The 22,978-nt window shown below is 43.1% G+C and overlaps 2 protein-coding genes across 9 annotated transcripts in view; both read right to left on the bottom strand.

Moving 5' to 3' along the window:
- The window catches only part of LOC118399164 (plectin-like), a 185,234-nt gene that overhangs the window by 80,994 nt on the left and 81,262 nt on the right, over nt 1-22,978 (bottom strand). The gene's annotated exons all lie outside the window — the stretch shown is intronic.
- On the bottom strand, nt 10,473-17,895 carry LOC118399165 (enolase-phosphatase E1-like). Its single transcript, XM_052471903.1, has 2 exons — nt 15,145-17,895; nt 10,473-14,199 (listed from the first exon to the last, which is right to left on the bottom strand). The coding sequence occupies exons 1-2, from the start codon at nt 17,420-17,422 to the stop codon at nt 14,192-14,194; spliced, it is 2,286 nt and encodes a 761-aa protein (XP_052327863.1). The 5' UTR covers nt 17,423-17,895; the 3' UTR covers nt 10,473-14,191.

The following is a 22,978-nucleotide window of genomic DNA, read 5'->3' as shown; positions in this document are numbered from 1 at the left end:
TAGCCAGGTACATTTAAGTCTATTGATTGTAGCCTTCAGGTAACACAGTAAAGATTACATAGATTGACATTAGTAAAATATGTCTAGTCAGATCTCTCTCTCTTCAACTTCTCTGTTTACAATAGCCTTAGTTGGATGTGGTGTGGCCAAAGCCACATTCCTGCTTCATGTGTGAGAGCAACTATTAGCATACCGTAAATACCATACTATATAGGCAAACACAATAATGATAATAATGTTTTTAAACCTAAAGTTATAGCTTACTTTTGCACTATGCAACATTTTAACTTCCATTCATTATGTTTTATCAATTTTTGTATATTTTATTTGACCTTTATTTAACTAGGCAAGTCAGTTAAGAACAAATTCTTATTTTCAATGATGGCCTAGGAACAGTGGGTTAACTGCCTGTTTAGGGGCAGAAAGACAGATGTGTACCTTCTCAGCTCGGGGATTCAAACTTGTAACCTTTCGGTTACTAGTCCAACGCTCTAACCACTAGGCTACCCTGCCGCCCCAATATGTTGTGTTTACTATGTATGGTTCTTTCTTGTCTTTCTTGTAAAAGAGATGTACATTTCAACGTGACTTCTGATTAAATAAAGTATGAATAAAAAAATAAAACACCATCTCTGAAGGTAGTGTGGGAGACATCTCATAAAGTGAGATGTTGATCTAGATCTCTCTTTACTTACACAAGTATGTATCTCTCCTGGACCTAGTTTCTGTCGTCAAAGTAGTGTGGTGTAAAGTGATCTCCTATTTTCTGTTGCTACTCCAACTGGTTTGCTCCATGGGAAGGCTCACAAACCTCTAGCAGTAAGCTACTCTTTATTTTCCATCCCCCCCATGAGTCATACAAACTAAGGATCTCACTTTTTTTCCTCCAAAGGTTTATGTTCCTAGTTACATTTTTTTTCCTTAATTTTCCTAGAAGCTATGTCTTAACTCCATATTCATATCCATAGGCTTTCCAGAAGTCTAAAGAACTGGGTCTTGTTTCTTGACCACTAACAAATAAAAATCCCCCAACCTCCAAATACCAACTCACTGTTTAACCCTTCTGCCTGTCAATCCAAACACCTACCCTATTCTTTCTGGACAAAGAACGTCATCAAAGACCTGAAGGTGAAATATCTTAGAGAAAAGCCAACCCCGGAGTGGGAATGTTCCTTAAAACACAGATCCTGTTTTCATGGCTGGCTCTTTGTGAAGATGCTCCCTTTGCAGAGCCACACAATGTATAAGTCCTTGACATTGGAACGTATCCCCCATCACAAAACAAACTATGACTTGTAACTGTTCCAGAGCCACAAAAGACACAAATAAAACCCGCAGACACACTTCACATGACACGCCCCAAAATACAACATCAAAAGTTTCATTCTGTGGGCAGAATAAGTGAGAGTATTGTAGCCTAAAACCACTGGAAGCAAACTGAACGGCACACAGTATGCTCTAGCCAAATTAGCAAGCCTTCCGGTCGGTTACGCCTCTGTCAAAGGTGCGAAGCCTGGAACCAGGCTAGTTTCCCAGTAACGATAAGCAACACACAGACACACTTATCAACCTACCACGTATTATCTTCATCTATAGAAGATACCGCAAGAGGGATATTTAGCCTAAGAGGAGATATTCAGGATGTCAAAGACAGACCTGGTCTGAAGAGACAGAGGTGGTTTCTCTCGTATCTCTGTCTGATAACTCTATTATGAGGGGTGTCCCTTTCATGCTAATTTGAGGGTTGTCTATTTTACCCCTGCTGGTAAATGTCAACCAAAACCATAGTGACCAAAACTATTGTCAAGGGGATATGGAATAGGCCTACACATTTAAGTTAAAAGTGGACACTGAATGGGCAATATGGTCATGATGACAAGCTAGGAACCTGACAGAAGAAAATATTCTTCTAGCTTCGTGATGTCACATCAACACTCCCAACGACATAGGTGGAGTCTGCCCCAATGTTTACCACATTTAAACCACGTAGACAAGAGTGACTCATAAGAAATACATCTCAACTACAGTGTCGTGAAAAAGTATTTGACCCCTTTCCGATGATTTAAAAAAAATGTGTGTGTGTGTGTGTGGGGGGGGGTAGAGCAGATTTAATATTGCAGACAGATTGTGGTTTCCATCAATGTATATATTACCAATATATATATTTTTTGTAAATATATACAGTGCATTCTGTTACATTACAGCCTCTAAAATATATATATATATTTTTTTTTTATTGTCCCTCACCAATCTACACACAATACCCCATAATGGCAAAGCAAAAACAGGTTTGTATGAACTTCAGCAAATGTGTAAAATAAAATAAACTGACATATTCAGAGACCCTTTACTCAGTAATTTGTTGAAGAACCTTTGGCAGTAATTACAGCCTTGAGTCTTCTTGGGTATGACACTACAAGCTTGGCACACCTGTATTTGGAGAGTTTCTCCCATTCTTCTCTGCAGATCTTCTCAAGCTCTGTCAGGTTGGATGGGGAGTGTCGCTGCACAGCTATTTTAAGGTCTCTAGAGATGTTCGATCAGGTTCAAGTCCGGGCTCTGGTTGGGCCACTTGTCCCAAAGACACTCCTGCATTGTCTTGGCTGTGTGCTTAGGGTCGTTGTCTTGATGGAATGTGACTTCACCCCAGTCTGAGGTACTGAGTGCCCTGGGGAAGGTTTTCATCAAGAAAAGAATACTTCGCTCCGTTCATCTTTCCCTCGATCCTGACTAGTCTCCCAGTCCCTGCTGTTGAAAAGCATACCCACAGCATGATGCTGCCACCACCATGTAGGGATGGTGACAGGTTTTCTCCAGACTTGTCTCTTGGCATTCAGGCCAAATAGTTCAATCTTGATTAAATCAAACCAGAGAATCCTGTTTCTCATAGTCTGAGAGTCTTTTAGGTGCCTATTGGCAAACTGCAAGTGGGCTGTCATGTGCCTCCACACAATGGCTTGGTTTTTGCTCCGACATGCACTGTCAACTGTTAACCTTATACAATGGTTCCTCCTTTAAAAGTTGTGTCATACTGCGGCACACCCCGCATGCTGCTGCAGCATTCTGTGGCACGTTATCTATTTGTCAGCCATTTCTTCTGTTACTGCAAGTTATTGCTAGTTTAACCACCAGAGGGCATCTTTTGAGAAGCATTTGATAGTATTCCATATTGGCATTACCAGAGAATTTAAAACCTTTTTTGTAATAACATAGTATATGGGATTGATTTTAAGAACTTTGGCTTAATTAATTTGATTAATATTATGGTGTTTCCATTTTTTTTTTTAAAGTCAGTTTGTAAATTCAGACTGTTTCACTCTCGGAGCGCACACTGGACGTTCGGGCCGAGGAGTAGCGTTGATTTAGCTTTACAGCGGCAGTCAAGCTAATATTTGCTAGCTACTTACAGACACAAATGAGACCACTCTGACCATTTTACTCACCCTAGCAGAGCTGCTAAGGCAGTTTTTGTGTTAACCAGAGCTTTGGTAACTGTAAATGTGGTGCTGGAAACAATTTAATTGTTGTCATGTGTAGGCTGGACACATGACATTTTTAACAACGTTCTTTTCAGATAAAAATGAGTTCATTGCATCCGTCGTGGAGCCCAGTTTCATAATATGACAATATTTCCCAGCTGCTTGCCGTTGTTTTGAAGTCATTGCAAAAAAAACCAGGCCTGATTTTGTGCATTTTTCACCCTGCCAGCTCCTTTTAGTTCAATTGAGCACCGTGGCACCAACTCGCCTTCTGAATGTTCTATTCCTAGCTTATTGTTCAATGTCACAATGCTTGCTTCGCTATTGTTGGCAATGAGACCTGCTCACGTTGTTTTATAGTTAAAATGTAAACAACAAAAGGGGAACCACTAATTTAAGGTCTCAGAGCGAGTGATGTCACAGATTGAAACACTATTAGCGTGCACCACCACCACCACCAACTAGCTAGATATTTCACATCGGTTACACTAACACCAAACATGTTTGCTTATTTTTTTTCTGGCCACTCTTCTGTAAAGCCCAGCTCTGTGGAGTGTACGGCTTAAAGTGATCCTATGGACAGATACCCCAATCTACGCTGTGGAGCTTTGCAGCTCCTTCAGGGTTATCTTTGGTCTCTTTGTTGCCTCTCTGATTAACGCCCTCCTTGTCTGGTCTGAGAGTTTTGGCAGGTTTGTTGTGGAGCCATATTCTTTCCATTTTTTAATAATGGATTTAATGGTGCTCTGTGGGATGCTCAAAGTTTCTGATATTTTTTTATAACCCAACCCTGATCTGTACTTCTCCACAACGTTGTCCCTGACCTGTTTGGAGAACTCATTGGTCTTCATGGTGCTGCTTGCTTGGTGGTGACCCTTGCTTAGTGTTGTTGCAGACTCTGTGGCCTTTCAGAACAGGTGTATATATACTGAGATCATATGACAGATCATGTGACACTTAGATTGCACAGAGGTGGACATTATTTAATTAATTATGTCACTTCTGAAGGTAATTGGTTGCACCAGGTCTTATTTAGGGGCTTCATAGCAAAGGGGGGGGGATACATATGCATGCACCACTTTCCCATTTTTAAACATTTTTTGAAACTAGATTTTTTTTGACGTTGTTAAAAACCATTTAAATTACAGGTTGGAATAGGAAAAATGTAAAGGGGGTTGAATACTTTTACAAGGCACTGTATGTGTTTACCAGAGACGGTAATGTGAAGAACAACATGACCTGCACCAAAGTCAAATTAGGATATAACTTTAGGCAAACGAGACAGTGTTAGGCAAACGAGAGTGTCAAAGTTTAACGGTTAGAATGCCCTGATTTTATTTTGTCACACTCACATCCATAAGCTATTTTCTGTAATTGGCTCGCCATCAAACTTGTAAATGATGATGTTGTTGTGAGTTTATTTTCCTGCAAAAATGAATACAAATGAGCTAAAGTGAAGACATTGTCAGCTACTGTATATGATATGGTCATTAATTGAACTGGCTAGCTAACTTAACGTAAGCTAGCTAGCTAAAAAGCTAGAAATAAACCAAAACATTGTTTATAAAGTTGCTTTTAGTTGCCTGGTTTGAGAGAGCGAGTGATGTCACATATACTTAATACATGTATTTTTTTAAATACACCAGTTATGCTATTTTGGACCACCAGGCTGCTGATGTCATGCAGCCTGTCGTTTTTGTGTTCATACTTTTTCATAACGGCAAGTTTGATGACGGACGACAATAAAATGTTCATTCTAACGGCGACAACTGTCGATAGACGTATTATAAACCAGCCTTTGGTCTTGAAATCTTTGGTTTAGTACATGTGAATCCTTAAAGAGATGGGTGGGGCTAAGGCTTAAGAGGGTGTGAACGATGCTGAATGGGTGTAGACAAAGAAGAGCTCTCCAGTAGGTGTACCAAACATTGAAGGGCCATTTTCTCAAAAGTGGGGTAACAAGTTTAGCAACTTTCAAAGCAGAATTACTTTCCCATTGTTCCTCCTGCAGTTTATGATATACAATTTTCTAGCTCTGAGTTTCAACTTTTATCCAACGAAAAAAAAACACAATTTGAAATGTTGCTACATAAGACCGAATTGAGCCGGTCGGTCACATATAGGGAATAGAGTACAATTTTGGATGCAGTCACTGGCTCGCTTACTGTGACGGCTAGCAATTACCCATACTGCCCCTGCATAGGAATGCGACAGGCGGCATCCCAAATGGCACTCTATTCCCTATATAGTGTACTACTTTTGACCAGAGCCCTATGGAAGTGCTGGAAAAAGTACCCAACTGTCATTCTTGAGTAAAAGTAAATATACTTTAAAAGAAAATTAGTCAAATAAAAATAAAGGCCCCCAGTAAAAGTCTAAAAGTATTTAGTATTACGTAATTGTCAAAAGTAAAAGCATAAATAATTTCAAATTCCTTATATTAAACCAGACGGCACCATATTCTTGTTTAGAAAATGTACGGAAAGCCAGGGGCACACTCCAACATTCAGACATAATTTACAAACTAAATGTGTTTAGTGACTCCGCCAGACGAGAGGCAGTATGGATGACCAAGGATGTTTGGTTGATAAGTGCGTGAATTTGACTATTTTCCTATCCTGCTAAGCATTAAAAGTAGTTTTGGGTGTCAAGGAAAATGTACGAAGTAAAAAGTACAATATTTTCAAAAGGAATGTAGTGAAGTAAACGTAGCCAAAAATATAAATGGAAAAGTAATGTACAGATACCCCAAAAAACAACTTAATACTTTAAAGTATTTTTTACTTAAGTTCTTTACACCACTGCCCTACTGGCCCTGGTCAAAAGTAATGCAGTAAATAGACCTTTTCACAGACCTTTTTCTCAAAAGTATCTCTGGTGCTAAAGGTCCCAAAGCTTTAGCGCATGTGCAGATCACGTTCTGCACATGTGTTTATTCTCTACTTTACATACAGTCTGCTCTACTCTTAGGGAACAGGCTACTCTGGCGAATGGTGATTGTTTAATAAAGTTAGATCAAAGCTGAATCAATTTCTGCAAGATCACGTAATGATAGTAGGCTATTGTGCATGACAGAACCGAATATAATAGCATAGTATAACATTACTGTAACCCTAACCCTTATTTTAAACCTAACTCTAACCGTAACCTTAGCAAGCAGTTGCTTATCAGCAGATAGTTGGTTGGTAGTATGATGATCTCTAGAGCCTTTTGTGTACCTATTCAGGATACATCACCATGAAGAGAATGACATTCATAAGTATGTATAGTACAGATCAGGGACCAATGGTGTCATTCTATTACAATCATTCTGATACCGGGTCCAATCCAATTCACTTACAGTAGTTCAATAACCGAAATAGATTATTTTTTTCAAACTCAAGGTGTCAGCTGACAGCCCATTCTTTCTGAAGGCATCATTAAAACTTAATTTGGAGTAGACATTTAACAGAGTTTTTGGAACTGAGGGACATTTTACTGCCGTTCTGTTACCAAACCTGACATCTGCGTTGTTCTTCGAGTAAATGCTTTTTTATGAAATTGTTAAAGGTAGTACATATGCACAGAGTTGTATGGTTCATTTAACTTAGCAGTTAATGGTTTTTGTTTGGCATACTTTTAAAGTGAAGAAATGTCAGAGGCTGTGTCATTCTGTTACCGTAGATTTGCCCAAATGCATATCCCCATTAAACTGATTGAGAAGAGAAGGGGACCACAAAAATGTGTGCGTAAGGTAGAGGTAAAGAAAGACATGTGCAGAACGTGATTGCGCAGAACCTTCAGGTAATTTAGTGCTAGAGATACTTTTGAGAAAAAAGGTCAGGGAAAAGTGGGATCCGCAGCCACTCTGGATAGAGAATAGGGTGCCATTTGGGACGCACACACTGTCCCTCATTGGGGGAAAAAACAGGACGGGGAGTAGCCACTCAGAGGAGTTCATCCTGCTCACACCCCCTGGATTTAGCCAGCTCTGGGGAACCTGATCCCTGGCAGAACCAGACTGCGTGAGCGGGAGGAGCCTGCTCGACAGCTCTTGGTCTTACCATAAAGTTTTTGCTACAACTCTGCTTCACAGTTATTACTTATTGTCAAGATAAATCAGCAAATCCAAATAGTTGGAACGTAGGCTGTGTGTCGTTGGCTGGCAATTTATAGACCACAAATCTCAACTTTCACTAGTGAAACAAGTTTACCACATAATCGCATCGAAAACAAATGGAATCTAGCTAAATACATAATATGACCAAAAGTATGTGGACACCTTCGGTTGTGCCGTAGCAGAGATCTTTATGGGCTATACTCGGCCTTGTCTCAGGATGGTAAGTAGGTGGTTGAAGATATCCCTCTAGTGGTGTGGGGGCTGTGCTTTGGCAAAGTGGGTGGGGTTATATCCTTCCTGTTTGGTCCTGTCCGGGTGTGTCATCGGATGGGGCCACAGTGTCTCCTGACCCCTCCTGTCTCAGCCTCCAGTATTTATGCTGCAGTAGTTTATGTGTCGGGGGGCTAGGGTCAGTTTGTTATATCTGGAGTACTTCTCCTGTCCTATCCGGTGTCCTGTGTGAATTTAAGTATGCCCTCTCTGATTCTCTCTTTCTCTCGGAGGCCCTGAGCCCTAGGACCATGCCTCAGGACTACCGGGCATGATGACTCCTTGCTGTCCCCAGTCCACCTGGCCATGCTGCTGCTCCAGTTTCAACTGTTCTGCCTGTGATTGTTATTATTTGACCATGCTGGTCATTTATGAACATTTGAACATCTTGGCCATGTTCTGTTATAATCTCCACCCGGCACAGCGAGAAGAGGACTGGCCACCCCACATAGCCTGGTTCCTTTCTAGGTTTCTTCCTAGGTTTTGGCCTTTCTGGGGAGTTTTTCCTAGCCACCATGCTTCTACACCTGCATTGCTTGCTGTTTGGAGTTTTAGGCTGGGTTTCTGTACAGCACTGAGATATCAGCTGATGTACGAAGGGCTATATAAATCAATTTGATTTGATTTGACCTGCTTGTCGAACATGTCATTCCAAAATCATTGGCATTAATTTAGAGTTGGCCCTTCGTTGCTGCTATAACAGCCTCCACTCTTCTGGGAAGGCTTTCCACTAGATGTTGGAACATTGTTGTGGGTACTTGCTTCCAATCAGCCACAAGAGCATTACTGAGGTCGGGCACTAATGTTGGGCGATTAGGTCAGGCTCGCAGTCAACGTTCGATGGGGTTGAGGTCAAGGTTCTGTGCAGGCCAGTCAAGTTCTTCCACACCCATCTCGAGAAACCATTGTTGCCACACAGTTGGGAGCACTGAATTGTCTACAATGTAATTGTATGCCGTAGCGTTAAGATTTCCCTTCACTGGAACTAAGGGGTCTAGCCGGAACCATGAAAAACAGCTCCAGACCATTATTCCTCCTCCACCAAACTTTACAGTTGTCACTATGCATTGGGGCAGATAGCGTTCTCCTGGCATCCGCCAAACCCAGACGGTGAAATGTGATTCCTCACTCCAGGGAACACGTTTCCACTGCTCCAGAGTCCAATGGCGGTGAGCTTTATTCCATATGACGCTTGGCATTGCGCATTGTGATCTTAGGCTTGTGTGCGGCTGCTCAGCCATGGAAACACATTTCATGAAGCTCCCGACTAACACTTCTTGTGCTAACGTTGCTTCGAGAGGTCGTTTTGAACTCGGTAGTGAGTGTTGCAACCAAGGACAGACAATTTAAAGGTGCTTCAGCGGTCCCGTTCTGTGAACTTGTGAGGCCTACCACTTTGCAGCTGAACAGTTGTTGCTCCTTGACGTTTCCTCTTCACAAAAACAGCACTTACAGTTGACCTGGGCAGCTCTAGCAGGGCAGACATTTGACGAACTGACTTGTTGGAAAGGTGGCATTCTATGACTGTGCCCCGTTGAAAGTCACTGAGCTCTTCTGTAAGGCCATTCTACTGGCAATGTTTGTCTATGGAGATTTTATGGTTGTGTGCTCAATATTATACACCTGTCAGCAAAGGGTGTGGATGAAATAGCCAAATCCACAAATATGAAGGGGTGTCCACCTACTTTTGTATATATATTGTAGCTTAAATGTGAACCATATGCTACAGGTTTATCACAAAGAGATGGAATGCCACTACTGTTATGTGATACACTAGCAGCATTAGATCCCAGCTTTAGCAATGCAAACCTAATGCTGACACCTCTTGGTAAGAATACTGTACTGTACCTGTAGTTAAAACGTCCTACCTTGGCCCTGTTGAATCAGATCTTCCATGAAGGATCTACCATAATCAATCTTCATAATAGCTAATACAAAAATATATATATTCACAATACAACAACAGAGATAAAATGATACCACTAGCTACTAGAGTCTAGTCTCTGTGTGCATTTACTCTTTCTACACTCGTCTCCCTACTGTTAGAATTGAATATCTCCAGCAGCAACAGCCTGAGCTGAAACAGGGAGTGGAGGTCAGATTAAAAGGTGGCTGCCACATGTTCCCATCTGAGCTCCATCGTGTAGGAGCTGAGGCTTCGCCCCATTTAGCAGGAAAAATGGCAGAAAAAGCCGTGTTCACTAAATGAACTCACATTTCCCAATATCTTTTTATTTTTACCTTTATTTATACAGGTTGTTTTCTGATTGAGATAATATCTCTTTTCCAAGAGAGACCTGGTCCAATACAATCTTGCTGAGTCATCCTTGCTGAGTCATTTATCAGCCTGCAGAGAATGGAAAGTTCTCAGGGGGGCTGAAACAGGCCATGTGGAGGAAGCATCCACAGGCCAGGACTGAAACAAACAGTCACCTTACTTTTCCCACTTAATAAACACAACTACTTGAGTAGTTGAGTAGTTAAACATGAATGTACAATATGTCATGTTTTTCACTTGAATGTTTTGTTCTCTATTTATCAATGTAATATCCATGTATTTCAGTGTCGATGACAACTATGTGGGTATTATTACAACTTTATCCATACTGTACACAGATGGGGAGTAGAGCTGTTACCCAGCAGATGGCAGCAGCAAGTCCAGCGAGTTTTACAGCTCGTGGACGCTGGGTGTGAGCGTGGACGTGTCGTGTGTGGATGCATATTGATGCAGTTGCCCCACGCAATTGCCTTTTTTTGAGGCATCTATCTTCTGAACTACATTTGAACAACAATGCATTAATTGTCGTTATAAATGCATTGTAACATTATAATTGTCACTACTTGCAGGATTCACACACAGGATCATCGGGTTCAGGTGAGTGCCTCGTTTATTTTCTGGCAATAAAGCAAACAACGTAGGTGATCAAGTTAGAAGTGACAATTCTCCAGCTCTGCATTTGCCTTAATCATAAAAGAAAAAAAGGTGTTCAATTACACAATGCAATTGTATAGCTTTAATCTTGTGATTCTCTGCGCAGGCTCATATTTATTCTGCCTCACGCGTGCCGCTCAGAGGAAACATTGCTCAACACCATCATCCCAGACACCCTGGACCCACTCCTATGTGCATACTGCCCAAAAAGATCCACAGATGATGCAATTTCTATTGCACATTGCCCTTTTCCACCTGGACAAAAGGAACACCTACGTGAGAATGCTGTTCATTGACAACAGCTCAGCGTTCAACACCATAGTGCCCTACAAGCTCATCACTAAGCTCAGGACCCTGGGACTAAACACCTCCCTCTGCAACTGGATCCTAGACTTCCTGATGGCCCGCCCCCAGGTGGTGAGGGTAGTTAACAACACATCTGCCACGCTGACCCTCAACACGGGGGCCCCCCAGGGGAGTGTGCTTATTCCCTTCCTGCACTCCCTGATCACCCATGACTGCGTGGCCGCGCATGTCTCAAACAACATAATTAAGTTTGCCGATGACACGATGGTGGCAGGCCTGATCACCGGCGATGGTGCCAGGACAACAACCTCTCTCTCAATGTCAACTAGACAATGGAGCTGATCGTGGACTACAGGAAACGGAGGTCCGAGCACGCCCACATCGATGGGGCTGTAGTGGGGTGGGTTGAGAGCTTCAACTTCATCGGTGTCCACGTCACTAAGGACCTATCATGGTCCAAACACACCAACACAGTCGTGAAGAGGGCACGACAACGCCTCTTTCCCCCTCAAGGAAGCTGAAAGGTTTCGGCATGGGCTCTCAGATCCTCAAAAAGTTTGACTGCTGCACCATTGAGAGCATCTTGACTGGCTTTATCATCGCTTGGTATGGAAACTGCTTAGCATCTTAGCTCCCGAACAGCTTCTACCCCCAATCCATAAGACTGCTGAAAAGTTCAGCAAATGGATACCTGGACAATTTGCATTGATCACTTTTTTTTTTTTTTTGCACTGGCTTTATGCACACTCACTGGACTCACACAAAGACACACTTTCACACTCTTCACATACGCTGCTGCTACTCTGTTTATTATCGATCCTGGTTGCCTAGTCACTTTACCCCCACCTACATGTACATATTACCTCAACTACCAACACTGCTGCTACTCTGTTTATTATCTATCCTGATTGACAAGTCACTTTACTCCCACCTACATGTACATATTACCTACCCTACTACCAACACTGATGTTACTCTGTTTATTATCTATACTGGTTGCCTAGTCACTTTACCCCTACCTACATGTACATATTACCTACCCTACTACCAACACTGCTGTTACTCTGTTTATTATCTATACTGGTTGCCTAGTCACTTTACCCCCACCTACATGTACATATTACCTCAACTACCAACACTGCTGCTACTCTGTTTATTATCTATCCTGATTGACTAGTCACTTTACCCCTACCTACATGTACATATTACCTCAATTACCCCAACTACCTCGTACCCTTGCACATTGGCTCGGTACCGGTATTTCTTGTATATAGCCGCGTTATTATTATTTTATTGCGCTACTATATCCTTTTTTCCCTTATTTGCACATTTTCCGTACTTTTTAACTCTGAATTATTGGGAAAGGGCTTGTAAAGTAAGCATTTCACGTTAAATAGCACTGCAAATAGTACTGCTGGATTGAAAAGTCATAGTCAAATCAAAAATATAACACTTTTAGCAAAAAACATGTATCTTTAATTTACAATCTGTAGAAACTATGAGATTATAAAGGTTCAGAAATGTTATGAAACAGCACAGTTAAAAATATATCGGTAAATAGAAATCAAAACGGGATGCTCTTCAGAAATAGATGGGAGGAAAGAAAAGTATTGAAAAATACATTGTGTCCGTAAAAAGTTTGGGGTCACTTAGAAATGTCCTTGCTCATGAAAGAACATTTAAAAAGATCTCCATTAAAATGTCAAATTGATCAGAAACACAGTGCAGACATTGTTAATGTTGTAAATTACTATTGTAGCTGGAAATGGCTGATTTCTATGGAATATCTACATAGGCTTACAGAGGCCCATTATCAGCAACCATCACGCCTGTGTCCCAATGGCACATTGTGTTAGCTAAGGGCTAATTGACTATTAGAAAACCCTTTTGCAATTATGTTAGCACAGCTGAAAACTGTTGTCCTAATTAAAGAAGCAATAAAACTGTCCTTCTTTAGACAACTTGAGTATCTGGGGCATCAGCATTTGTGGGTTCGATTATAGGCTTAAAATAGCCAGAAACAATGACATTTCTTCTGAAACTTGTCAGTCTATTCTTGTTCTGAGAAATGAAGAATATTCATTGCGAGAAATTGCCAAGAAACTGAAGGTCTCATACAATGCTGTGTGCTACTTTCTTCACAGAACAGCACAAACTGCCTCTAACCAGAATAGAAAGAGGAGTGGGAGGCCCCGGTGCACAACTGAGCAAGAGGACAAGTACATAGGGGCATAGGCACGCACAGAGGGGCATAGGCACGCACAGTACAGTACAGGGTCAGCCCTCAGCACACTGCTCCAATCCTTTTTTGAACACAGCTGGCAACAAAAACAGCACCAAAGCCACACTGGCTAATTATCTAATGTAAGGATACTGAGCTCCGTGCAAACCCTTCATAGACTGTGTGGTTTTTACCTACTAGTCTGATAATAGTGTCTAATAATCAGTGGTGTCTTCAGTGGATCTTTTCAACTAGGAGTGAATGTTGTGGTGTGTGGTTTTATCCTTGTGTGTTTTAAATATGTATTTCTCCAGCATTTTGGCAGTCCTCTGTACAATGGCACATCATTTCACACAGTGAAAACAAATACACAAAAGATGATTCAAATCATGCAACAGGTCAGGCATATAACATTGAAAAATTAAATGCAACATATACACTACCGGTTAAAGGTTTTAGAACACCTGCTCATTCAAGGGTTTTCCTTTATTTTGACTATTTACTACATTGTAGAATAATAGTGAAGACATCAACACTATGAAATAACACATATGGAATCATGTAGTAACCAAAAAAGTGTTAAACAAAAATCTAAATATATTTTATATTTGAGATACTTCAAATAGCCACCCTTTGCCCCAATGACAACTTGGCATTCTCTCAATGTGCTTCACCTGGAATGCTTTTACAACAGTATTGAAGGAGTTCCCACATATGCTGAGAACTTGTTGGCTGCTTTTCCTTCACTCTGTGGCCCGGCTCATCCCAAACCATCTCAATTTGGTTGAGATCGGGTGATTGTGGAGGCCAGGTCATCTGAAACAGCACTCCATCACTCTCCTTATTGGTCAAATAGCCCTTACACAGTCTGGAGATGTGTTGGGTCATTGTCCTGTTGAAAACAAAATGATAGTCCCACTAAGCCCAAACCAGATGGGATGGCGTATCGCTGCAGAATGCTGTGGTAGCCATGCTGGTTACGTGTGCCTTGTATTCTAAATAAATCACAGACAGTGTCACCAGCAAAACCACCTCCACACCCACACCTTCATGTCTTAAAGTAATGATGGACTGTCGTCTTACTTTGCTTATTGGAAGATGTTCTTGCCATACTATGAACTTGGTCTTTTACCAAATAGGGCTATCTTCTGTATACCACCCCAACCTTGTCACAACACAACTGATTGGCTCAGACACATTGAGAAGGAAATAAATCCACAAATTAACTTTTAACAAGGCACACCTGTTAATTGAAATGCATTCCATTTCATGACTACCTCATGAATCCTATAGAGAGAATGCCAAGAGTGTGCAAAGCTGTCATCAAGACAAAGGGTGGCTATTTGAAGAATCTCAAATCTCAAATATATTTGGAACACTTTTTTGGTTACTACATGATTCCATTTGTTATTTCATAGTTTTGATGTCTTCACTATTATTCTACAATGTCGAATAATAGTAAAAATAATGGAATACACTTGAATGAGTAGGCGTTCTAAAAATTTGACCGGTAGTGTAAGTGTTCTGAGAATTACATTTCATGTTACAAGAAGAACTACATTTAGTTAAGTGCAAAGCAAGCAAGCCACAACCATGCAGTATCAGACTATTATATCATGCATCCTGCAAGTGACATATGATTTAGAGAGTCTGGTTATCGTTTCGCCTTATGGAAAATGACAAGTGCATTACTTGTATCATTATTTGATCTAATTAACCACAGATCACCCTCCCACACATTCACAAACAAACAGTACCCATAGAAACGTCTGTGATGTCACTGATGCAGGAAAAGACTGTAGTCGAAGAAGGGTTAATAACTAGAAAGAGCTCAAACCTTGTAGAGCATCAGTCCAGATCTTCTTCACCTCCTCCTCCTCATCAGGTTCCTCTGTGAGAAAGGCCCAGTCATCCTGGGGAAGGGAACTTTTCAGAGCGGCAACGGGGCACTCAGAGGGGGCGATGGGACACTCAGAGGGGATGACAGGGGCAGTACACTCAGCCCCAAAGAGAGGACTAGCCTCTTGCTCAAGTCCAAGCTGTGAGACAGTGCCTGCCATTCCAATGGAGGGGGCTTCCATGAAGGCCTCAGACTGGGAGATTTGGTTCTCAAACACTGTGGAATACACTGTGGAGCTTACTACCTGGGAGGTTACCTCAAGTGGCATCTCAGATCTGAAGGCTGCCATACCAGCGGGTATTTCTTGAGTGATGTGCTCTAGCACTGTCTGCTGATGGTACTCTGTGAGGTCTGTGAAGTCCTCTGTGACTGGGCGTAGAGGGGTGGGAAGGTCAGTGTCAGAGTCTGGCTCAGTGGAATCAGCTTTGGTCAATGGGACGGAGGCCTTAACCTCCGGTATGGCTTCTGTAATTGTAACTGGTTTACTTTTGGCCTCTACGGCGCCTTCTGTTGTTGTAGATGGCTCACTCTCAGCTTCAATGTTTTCTGTGGTTGTAGCTGGCTCACTCTCAGCTTCAATGTTTTCTGTGGTTGTAGCTGGCTCACTCTCAGCTTCAATGTTTTCTGTGGTTGTAGCTGGCTCACTCTCAGCTTCAATGTTTTCTGTGGTTGTAGCTGGCTCACTCTCAGCTTCAATGTTTTCTGTGGTTGTAGCTGGCTCACTCTCAGCTTCAACGATTTCTGTGATTGTAACTGGTTCACTCTCGGCTTCAGTAGCAACTGCAGCTGTGATTGGTTCAGGCTCAGAGGCCTCAGAATCAGAAGAAGCCTCAGACAAAGAGGCCTCAGGCTCCTCATGAGTGGATGGTTCCTCCTCAACTTCTTTGTGCTCTTCGAGTATCTCAATATCAGTATCATGTGGGAGGTCTTCGGGAGGAACTTCAGGGGCATCCCTGACAACCACCGCCTGAATGGCAGCGGCTTCTTCAACAACCACCATCTCCGTGGCAGTCACTTTCTCAACAACATCTTCCACCTCTTCAGTGGACTCTTGGATGGACTCTTCAGCAGACCCTTCAGTGGATTGTTTGGGCTCTTCTTCAAACTCTTCAACAGGTGCGGTGGCCTTGAGGACCTCCTCCTTAATGGCCTCACCCACCTCAGGCTCTGGGGCCTTTTCAGCTGCTTCTTCTATCTCCTCCACAACTGGCTTTGGCTCCTCCTGATCCCACACATCTGAGAGCACCTCTGCCGCTTCCACAGCGGTGATCTCTTCCTTTTGTGGCTCAGCCTCTTCAACAGGCATGGGGGCCTCAAATGACACTTCCTCAACTGTCACCTCCTCCACGACTTTCTCCAATTCTAGGGCTGGGGCCTCTGGTTCCACTGCAGGGATGAATACTGGTTCAATGATCTCTGCAAAAGGCACGAGCACAGCAACTTCCTTGGTCTTCTCTTGCTTAATAGGAGCAGGGGCAGGAACTTCAGGCACAAATGGTTTGACATCTCCAGCTGGGGAAGGGGATCTGACAGGCCTAGCCTCCAGAGGAGGAGGATAAGCAGGGCCACGTGGAGCAAAGCCTCTCCTCTGGCACTCTTCTGGCACACGCTGTTGCTCTCTGTGGAAACCTTGGCCTCTTCTGAAGAAAGTCTGGGTCTCAGCTCCAGGCTCCCCTACAGCTCCGCGTCCGTGGCCCTGGTAGGAGCCCCTAAACCTCATTGCGAGCCTCACACCCGAAGCCTCCTCCTCGCCGGGGAGTCCCCTCTTGTGGCGGTAGCCCTGGCGGTCTATCATGCCCTGCTGGCTCTCCTGTCCGACCCTGGGTTTGGGGGCGTAGAAGGGGGGGCCCTCTACGGTCTGGACCACTCCACGGCTGGCCCGACGCATCATGTTCAGGGTGGACGCGGGGCGACGCACGCGCTGCAGGGAGCAGGGCACGATCTCAGGTGGCAGACGCAAGTAGTCCCGCAGGTACACAATACCCTCGTTGGTGAGGTACCAGTAGGAATGCTTCCATGCAAAGGTCTCCCGCACAAAGCCTTTGGATTTGAGGGAGCCCATGGCCCTTATCACCTTCAGGTTAGCAACCCCCTGGATCTCAGGGTGCATGCACTGGGGACGCCTGTCCTTCTTGGTCACCATGACGCCATCCCGAAAGAGGAGCTCATAAATGGCCCTCAGATCTGCCAGGGGCATTACCATGCCAGCAACCATTTTGACTTCTTGGGTTTTCTTTTAAGGCCTAATTAACTTATTTTGTTTAATGCAGAGGAAACTGAATGCAGTCACTTCTGGTTATACAATAGCAGGACCGGCTGCCAAGTATTAAGACTTAAAATGTTTTAACAAAGTCCTACAGTCTTGTGTATTTCCTTATTTCTTCTAATGTGTTGGGGGAAAAATATATATATTTCAGTCCCACAGAACACAGGAAATGTTCCCTATGAATCAGTTTCCCTTGGAAGTAAAAAGGCACTGATCTACCGAAGTGCCCGAGTCAGTGTGGCACAAAAAGCAAGCCCACAACCCCTCCTACCTTCTCTCTGGTCGGTGGAGAAACAGCCTGGCCGAGGCGAGTAGGGAAGAAAAGGGGAAAAGCGAAGGGGGTGTGTGCACACGCGGGATGCAGAGAAAAAAGGAAGGAAGCTAAGCAGGCAAGCTAGCAAGAGAGCCAGGAGTGACACACCTCTGCCGCACCATAGCACATGTGTTTGTACACTGTGTGCCTAAAGGGAACACCCCCACCAGAGCTCTGCCACTCCCCCTTTGGCTGCTGGAAGCAGAGATCTAGGCAGAGCTGGGCTGGCCTCCAACGCATGAACAAAAGAACACATAGGAGACACCCTGTCCTGTACAGTCCGCAACAGCCAGACATTCACTCATCTTAGTGCAAACCTCTACAGCCAATCCAGAGCACATCTCTTGCACTCAGTGCCATTTAGGTGTAGCCTATACTTTGCACTCCCACCCCTGTAAGTAATACCCAAGTCAAACCCTTTTCGCTGGGGCATATGGGGGGAGTTACACAGTATTCCCCCCGTTTTCACTTACAGTATATTTTTTCTGAAGCTTACACACTCACATTTGAATATCCAAAGAGGGGGGCAACCTACTGCTTAAAGAGAGAGAGAAAAATGACATATTGACCGTCCAAACTCCAGGAGGTGTTTCACAAAACTGAGCAAGCATGTTGAACATACATGGAGCACATGTGTCTGCGTACGCACATGCGAGTCTAGTAGGGGAACAGTATGTCCCTCAGAGCACTTTAAGGAGGAGGAATTATTATTGGTTCTTTGCTCCAGCACTCTCTACTGAATTTTCAACACTGCAATCCTTGATAAACTGCTCCCTCTTTAAAGGCCCAAAGCAGCCGTTTTTAGATTGGTATAATTTAACAACTAAGTACCTTACTGTAATTGATTTTTATTAACATTGGCAAAAATAGCTTTTTAGCTAAATAATATTTATCAAGCAAGACTTTTTCTAGAACTGTCTGGAAGTGGTTTGTGTGGGAAGGTTAAAACTGAAAACTAGCTGTTATTGGCAGAGAGGTTTGGAACGCTTGTTGCTATTGGTCTATTAACTAATTTACCACACGTTGATGTCACCATGGAAAGCTGAAACTCCTGTCCATGAAAACCTTCTGATTAGAAGTTCCTGCGTAGATTGGATTTTCAACCAGCAACTATCAGGAAATAACACTGATCAAATGTTTTCATCGGCTGTTGGACAGCTGTTCTACAACACAGGCAAAACAGAGCTTTGACTGCATTGGGACTTTAAAACTGCTTAATATTTCATTTATTTATCTTGTGTTCATAAAACACCATGATTGCAATTAGTGGTTCGTTTCTCATTACTAGCCAAAATGCTGAGCATGTTTTTGAAAGCCATTATTGTATGTCTTAAAAGTTAAAAGTGTATTCAAAACCCTTAGGCTACTAGTGATTCAACAATAGGGAATTGTGCTGACTATGCGGTGCTCGTAGAAAGAATGACGAGAACGCATTCTCGATCTGTTGCTGTGTTGCACACTTTCACTAGATCAAATAGTGCAAATCTAGTGAAATCAAACGGCTAACTACCGCTAACCATGTATAAACTGCTGTACTGAACAAGAATACCCTCTTTTTCCCCAATTGAGTCAGCAGCCAGGAACACCACATTTAATATCTAATGCATGTGAAGATCACATGTCAACTTGAACATGTATCCGTCTATGCATGTGCGCATGTGCAGTCCGCTTTGTGGTTGCAGGGTATATGGAAGAGCTGGAGAGGGTCTGAGTGTTACCTGTTAAACTGGTCTAAATGGGGTCTCAGACTTAGGGCTGTGACGGTCATGGAATTTTGGATGAAGGTAATTGGCCAAATGACCGTGGTCACCATAATAACCATTCCAATAGCCCCCCAAAAGTTGTACTTCATTTTTTACACACACTTTCTCCTCTCCTCTGCTCCTGACCACATGTGCTACCTTAGGAGTACACCACGTCAGTCACTGCCTTCATCAATAAGTGCATCGATGACGTCACCCACACAGTGACCATACGTACATACCACAACCAGAAGCCATGGATTACAGATAACATCCTCACCAAGCGAAAGGCTAGAGCTGCAGCTTTCAAGGAGTGGGACTCTAACCCGGAAGCTTAGAAGAAATCCCGATATGCCCTCCGACGAACCATCAAACAAGCAAAGTGTTAATACAGGACTAAGATCGAATTGTACTACACCGGCTCCGATGCTCGTCGGATGTGGCAAGGCTTGCAAACCATTATAGACTACAAAGACACTGAAACATGCATGAGAGCACCAGCTGTTCCGGACAACTGTGTGATGACGCTCTCCGCAGCCGATGTGAGTAAGACCTTTAAAGGTCAACATTCAAAAGGCTGCAGGGCCAGACGTATGACCAGGACGTGTACCGCGAGCATGCACTGACCAACAGACAAGTGTCTTCACTGACATTTTCAACCTCTTACTGTCTGAGTCTGTAATACCAACATGTTTTTTATTATTTTTATTTCACCTTTATTTAACCAGGTAGGCTAGTTGAGAACAAGTTCTCATTTGCAACTGCGACCTGGCCAAGATAAAGCATAGCAGTGTGAACAGACAACAACAGAGTTACACATAGAGTAAACAATTAACAAGTCAATAACACAGTAGAAAAAAAGAGTCTATATACATTGTGTGCAAAAGGCATGAGGAGGTAGGCGAATAATTACAATTTTGCAGATTAACACTGGAGTGATAAATGATCAGATGGTCATGTACAGGTAGAGATATTGGTGTGCAAAATAGCAGAAAAGTAAATAAATAAAAACAGTATGGGGATGAGGTAGGTAAAATTGGGTGGGCTATTTACCGATAGACTATGTACAGCTGCAGCGATCGGTTAGCTTCTCAGATAGCAGATGTTTGAAATTGGTGAGGGAGATAAGTCTCAAACTTCAGCGATTTTTGCAATTCGTTCCAGTCACAGGCAGCAGAGAACTGTTGTTGGCTTTAGGGATGATCAGTGAGATACACCTGCTGGAGCGCGTGATATGGGTGGGTGTTGCCATCGTGACCAGTGAACTGAGATAAGGCAGAGCTTTACCTAGCATGGACTTGTAGATGACCTGTTTTAAACAGACCACCATAGTCCCTGTGCCCAAGAACACTAAGGTAACGTGCCTAAATGACTACCGACCCGTAGCACTCACGTCTGTAGCCATGAAGTGCTTTGAAAGGCTGGTCATGGTTCACATCAACACCATTATCCCAGAAACGCTAGACCCACTCCAATTTGCATGCCGCCCTAACAGATGCACAGACAATGCAATCTCTATTGCACTCCACACTGCCCTTTCCCACCTGGACAAAAGGAACACCTATGTGAGAATGCTATTAATTGACAACAGCTCAGTGTTCAACACCACAGTGCCCTCAAAGCTCATCACTAAGCTAAGGACCCTGGGACTACACACCTCCCTCTGAAACTGGATCCTGGACTTCCTGAAGGGCCGCCCCCAGGTGGTAAGGGTAGGTAACAACATATCTGCACACCCACATTCTCATCGACAGGCCTGCAGTGGAGCAGGTTGAGAGCTTCAACTTCCTTTGTGTCCACGTCACCAACAAACTAATAATGGTCCAAGCACACCATGACAGTCATAAAGAGTGCACGACAAAACCTATTCCCCCTCAGAAGACTGAAAAGATTTGGCATGGGTCCTCAGATCCTCAAAAGGTTCTACAGCTGCACCATTGAGAGCATCCTGAATGGTTGCATCATTGCCTGGTATGGCAACTGCTCGGCCTCCGACTGCAAGGCACTACAGAGGTTAGTGCGTACGGGCCCAGTTCATCACTTGGGCCAAGCTTCCTGCCATCCAGGACCTCGATACCAGGCGGTGTCAGAAGAAGAAAAATTGTCAGAGATTCCAGCCACCCTAATCATAGACTGTTCTCTCTGCTACCGCATGGCAAGTGGTACCAGAGGGCAATTCCAGGTCCAAGAGGCTTCTAAACAGCTTCTACCCCCAAGCCATAAGACTCCTGAACATCTAATCAAATGGCTACCCAGACTATTTGCATTGCCCTTCCCCCTCTTTTACACCACTGCTACTCCCTGTTATTATCTACGCATCTATGCATATTACCTCAATTATCTTGACTAACCGGTGCCCCCGCACATTGACTCTGTACTGATACCCTCTGTATACAGTCTCGCTATTGTTATTTTACTGCTGCTCTTTAACTACTTGTTACTTTTATTTTTTATTTTTTTAACTGCATTGTTGGTTAGGGGCTTGAAAGTAAGCATTTCACTGTAAGTTCTACACCTGTTGTATTCGGCGCATGTGACTAATAACATTTGATTTGATATAATTTGACATAGAATGAATAGAACAGGTGTCCCCATTCAAGTCCATGTTGGCATAATGGGAGCAAAGAAGGAAGTCAAATATGTCCCTATGGGCCCTGGTCCAAAGTAGTGCACTATACCGAAATAAGGTGCCATTAGGGACGCAACTTAACAGCAGTGGTAGTTGGGAGGCGGGGATGTACAATCACAATAATGCAACACCAGACTCCATTAACAATAGTGTCTCAGAGTTCATCTTCTGACAGGGGAGGGAGAGGCTATACAGTAAGCCAGTCATCTAAGCTATACGCTCTTGTCGGGGATGAACAAGACACACAGATCATTTGAATGGACAGTAAAGAAACACTCTGCTAAACAGGTGTCCACATAGTGCAACAACTGTAAAGTATCAAACATCTATAGGCAGTCATCCTGACAAAACACTGAACTACAGTATCAAACTATTAAAACACACTGCTTCACTATTCTAGCCATGACATGGAATGATGTAGCCTAAATCAGTAAGATATGATGGAAATTCCTAAACTGTACACGATCACCTACAGTATATGTAAAGCACATCACACCTTTCATGAGTCATTGGATACATTCCACAGTACCTACATCTTCAACCCTGCATATCCATCTCCACATTATTTTATCAACTCTTTCTGCATCCCAAATGGAAACCTATTCCCTATGGGCCCTTATCAAAAGTAGTGCACCATGTAGGGAATAGGGTGTCATTTGGGACGTAGATCTGTCACACTTGATTAGTTATCACTATACTGTAGTACCTACACATCTCCCCATTATTTTATCAACACACACACCAGTCCCAAAAATGGTACTGTTCCCTACAAAGTGCACTACTTTTGATCAGAGCCCTATGGGCCTTGCGTCGAAATAGGG

Source organism: Oncorhynchus keta, chromosome 20, assembly GCF_023373465.1.
Source record: "Oncorhynchus keta strain PuntledgeMale-10-30-2019 chromosome 20, Oket_V2, whole genome shotgun sequence".
NCBI lineage: Eukaryota > Metazoa > Chordata > Actinopteri > Salmoniformes > Salmonidae > Oncorhynchus > Oncorhynchus keta.
This window is presented reverse-complemented; position numbering and strand designations above follow the sequence as displayed.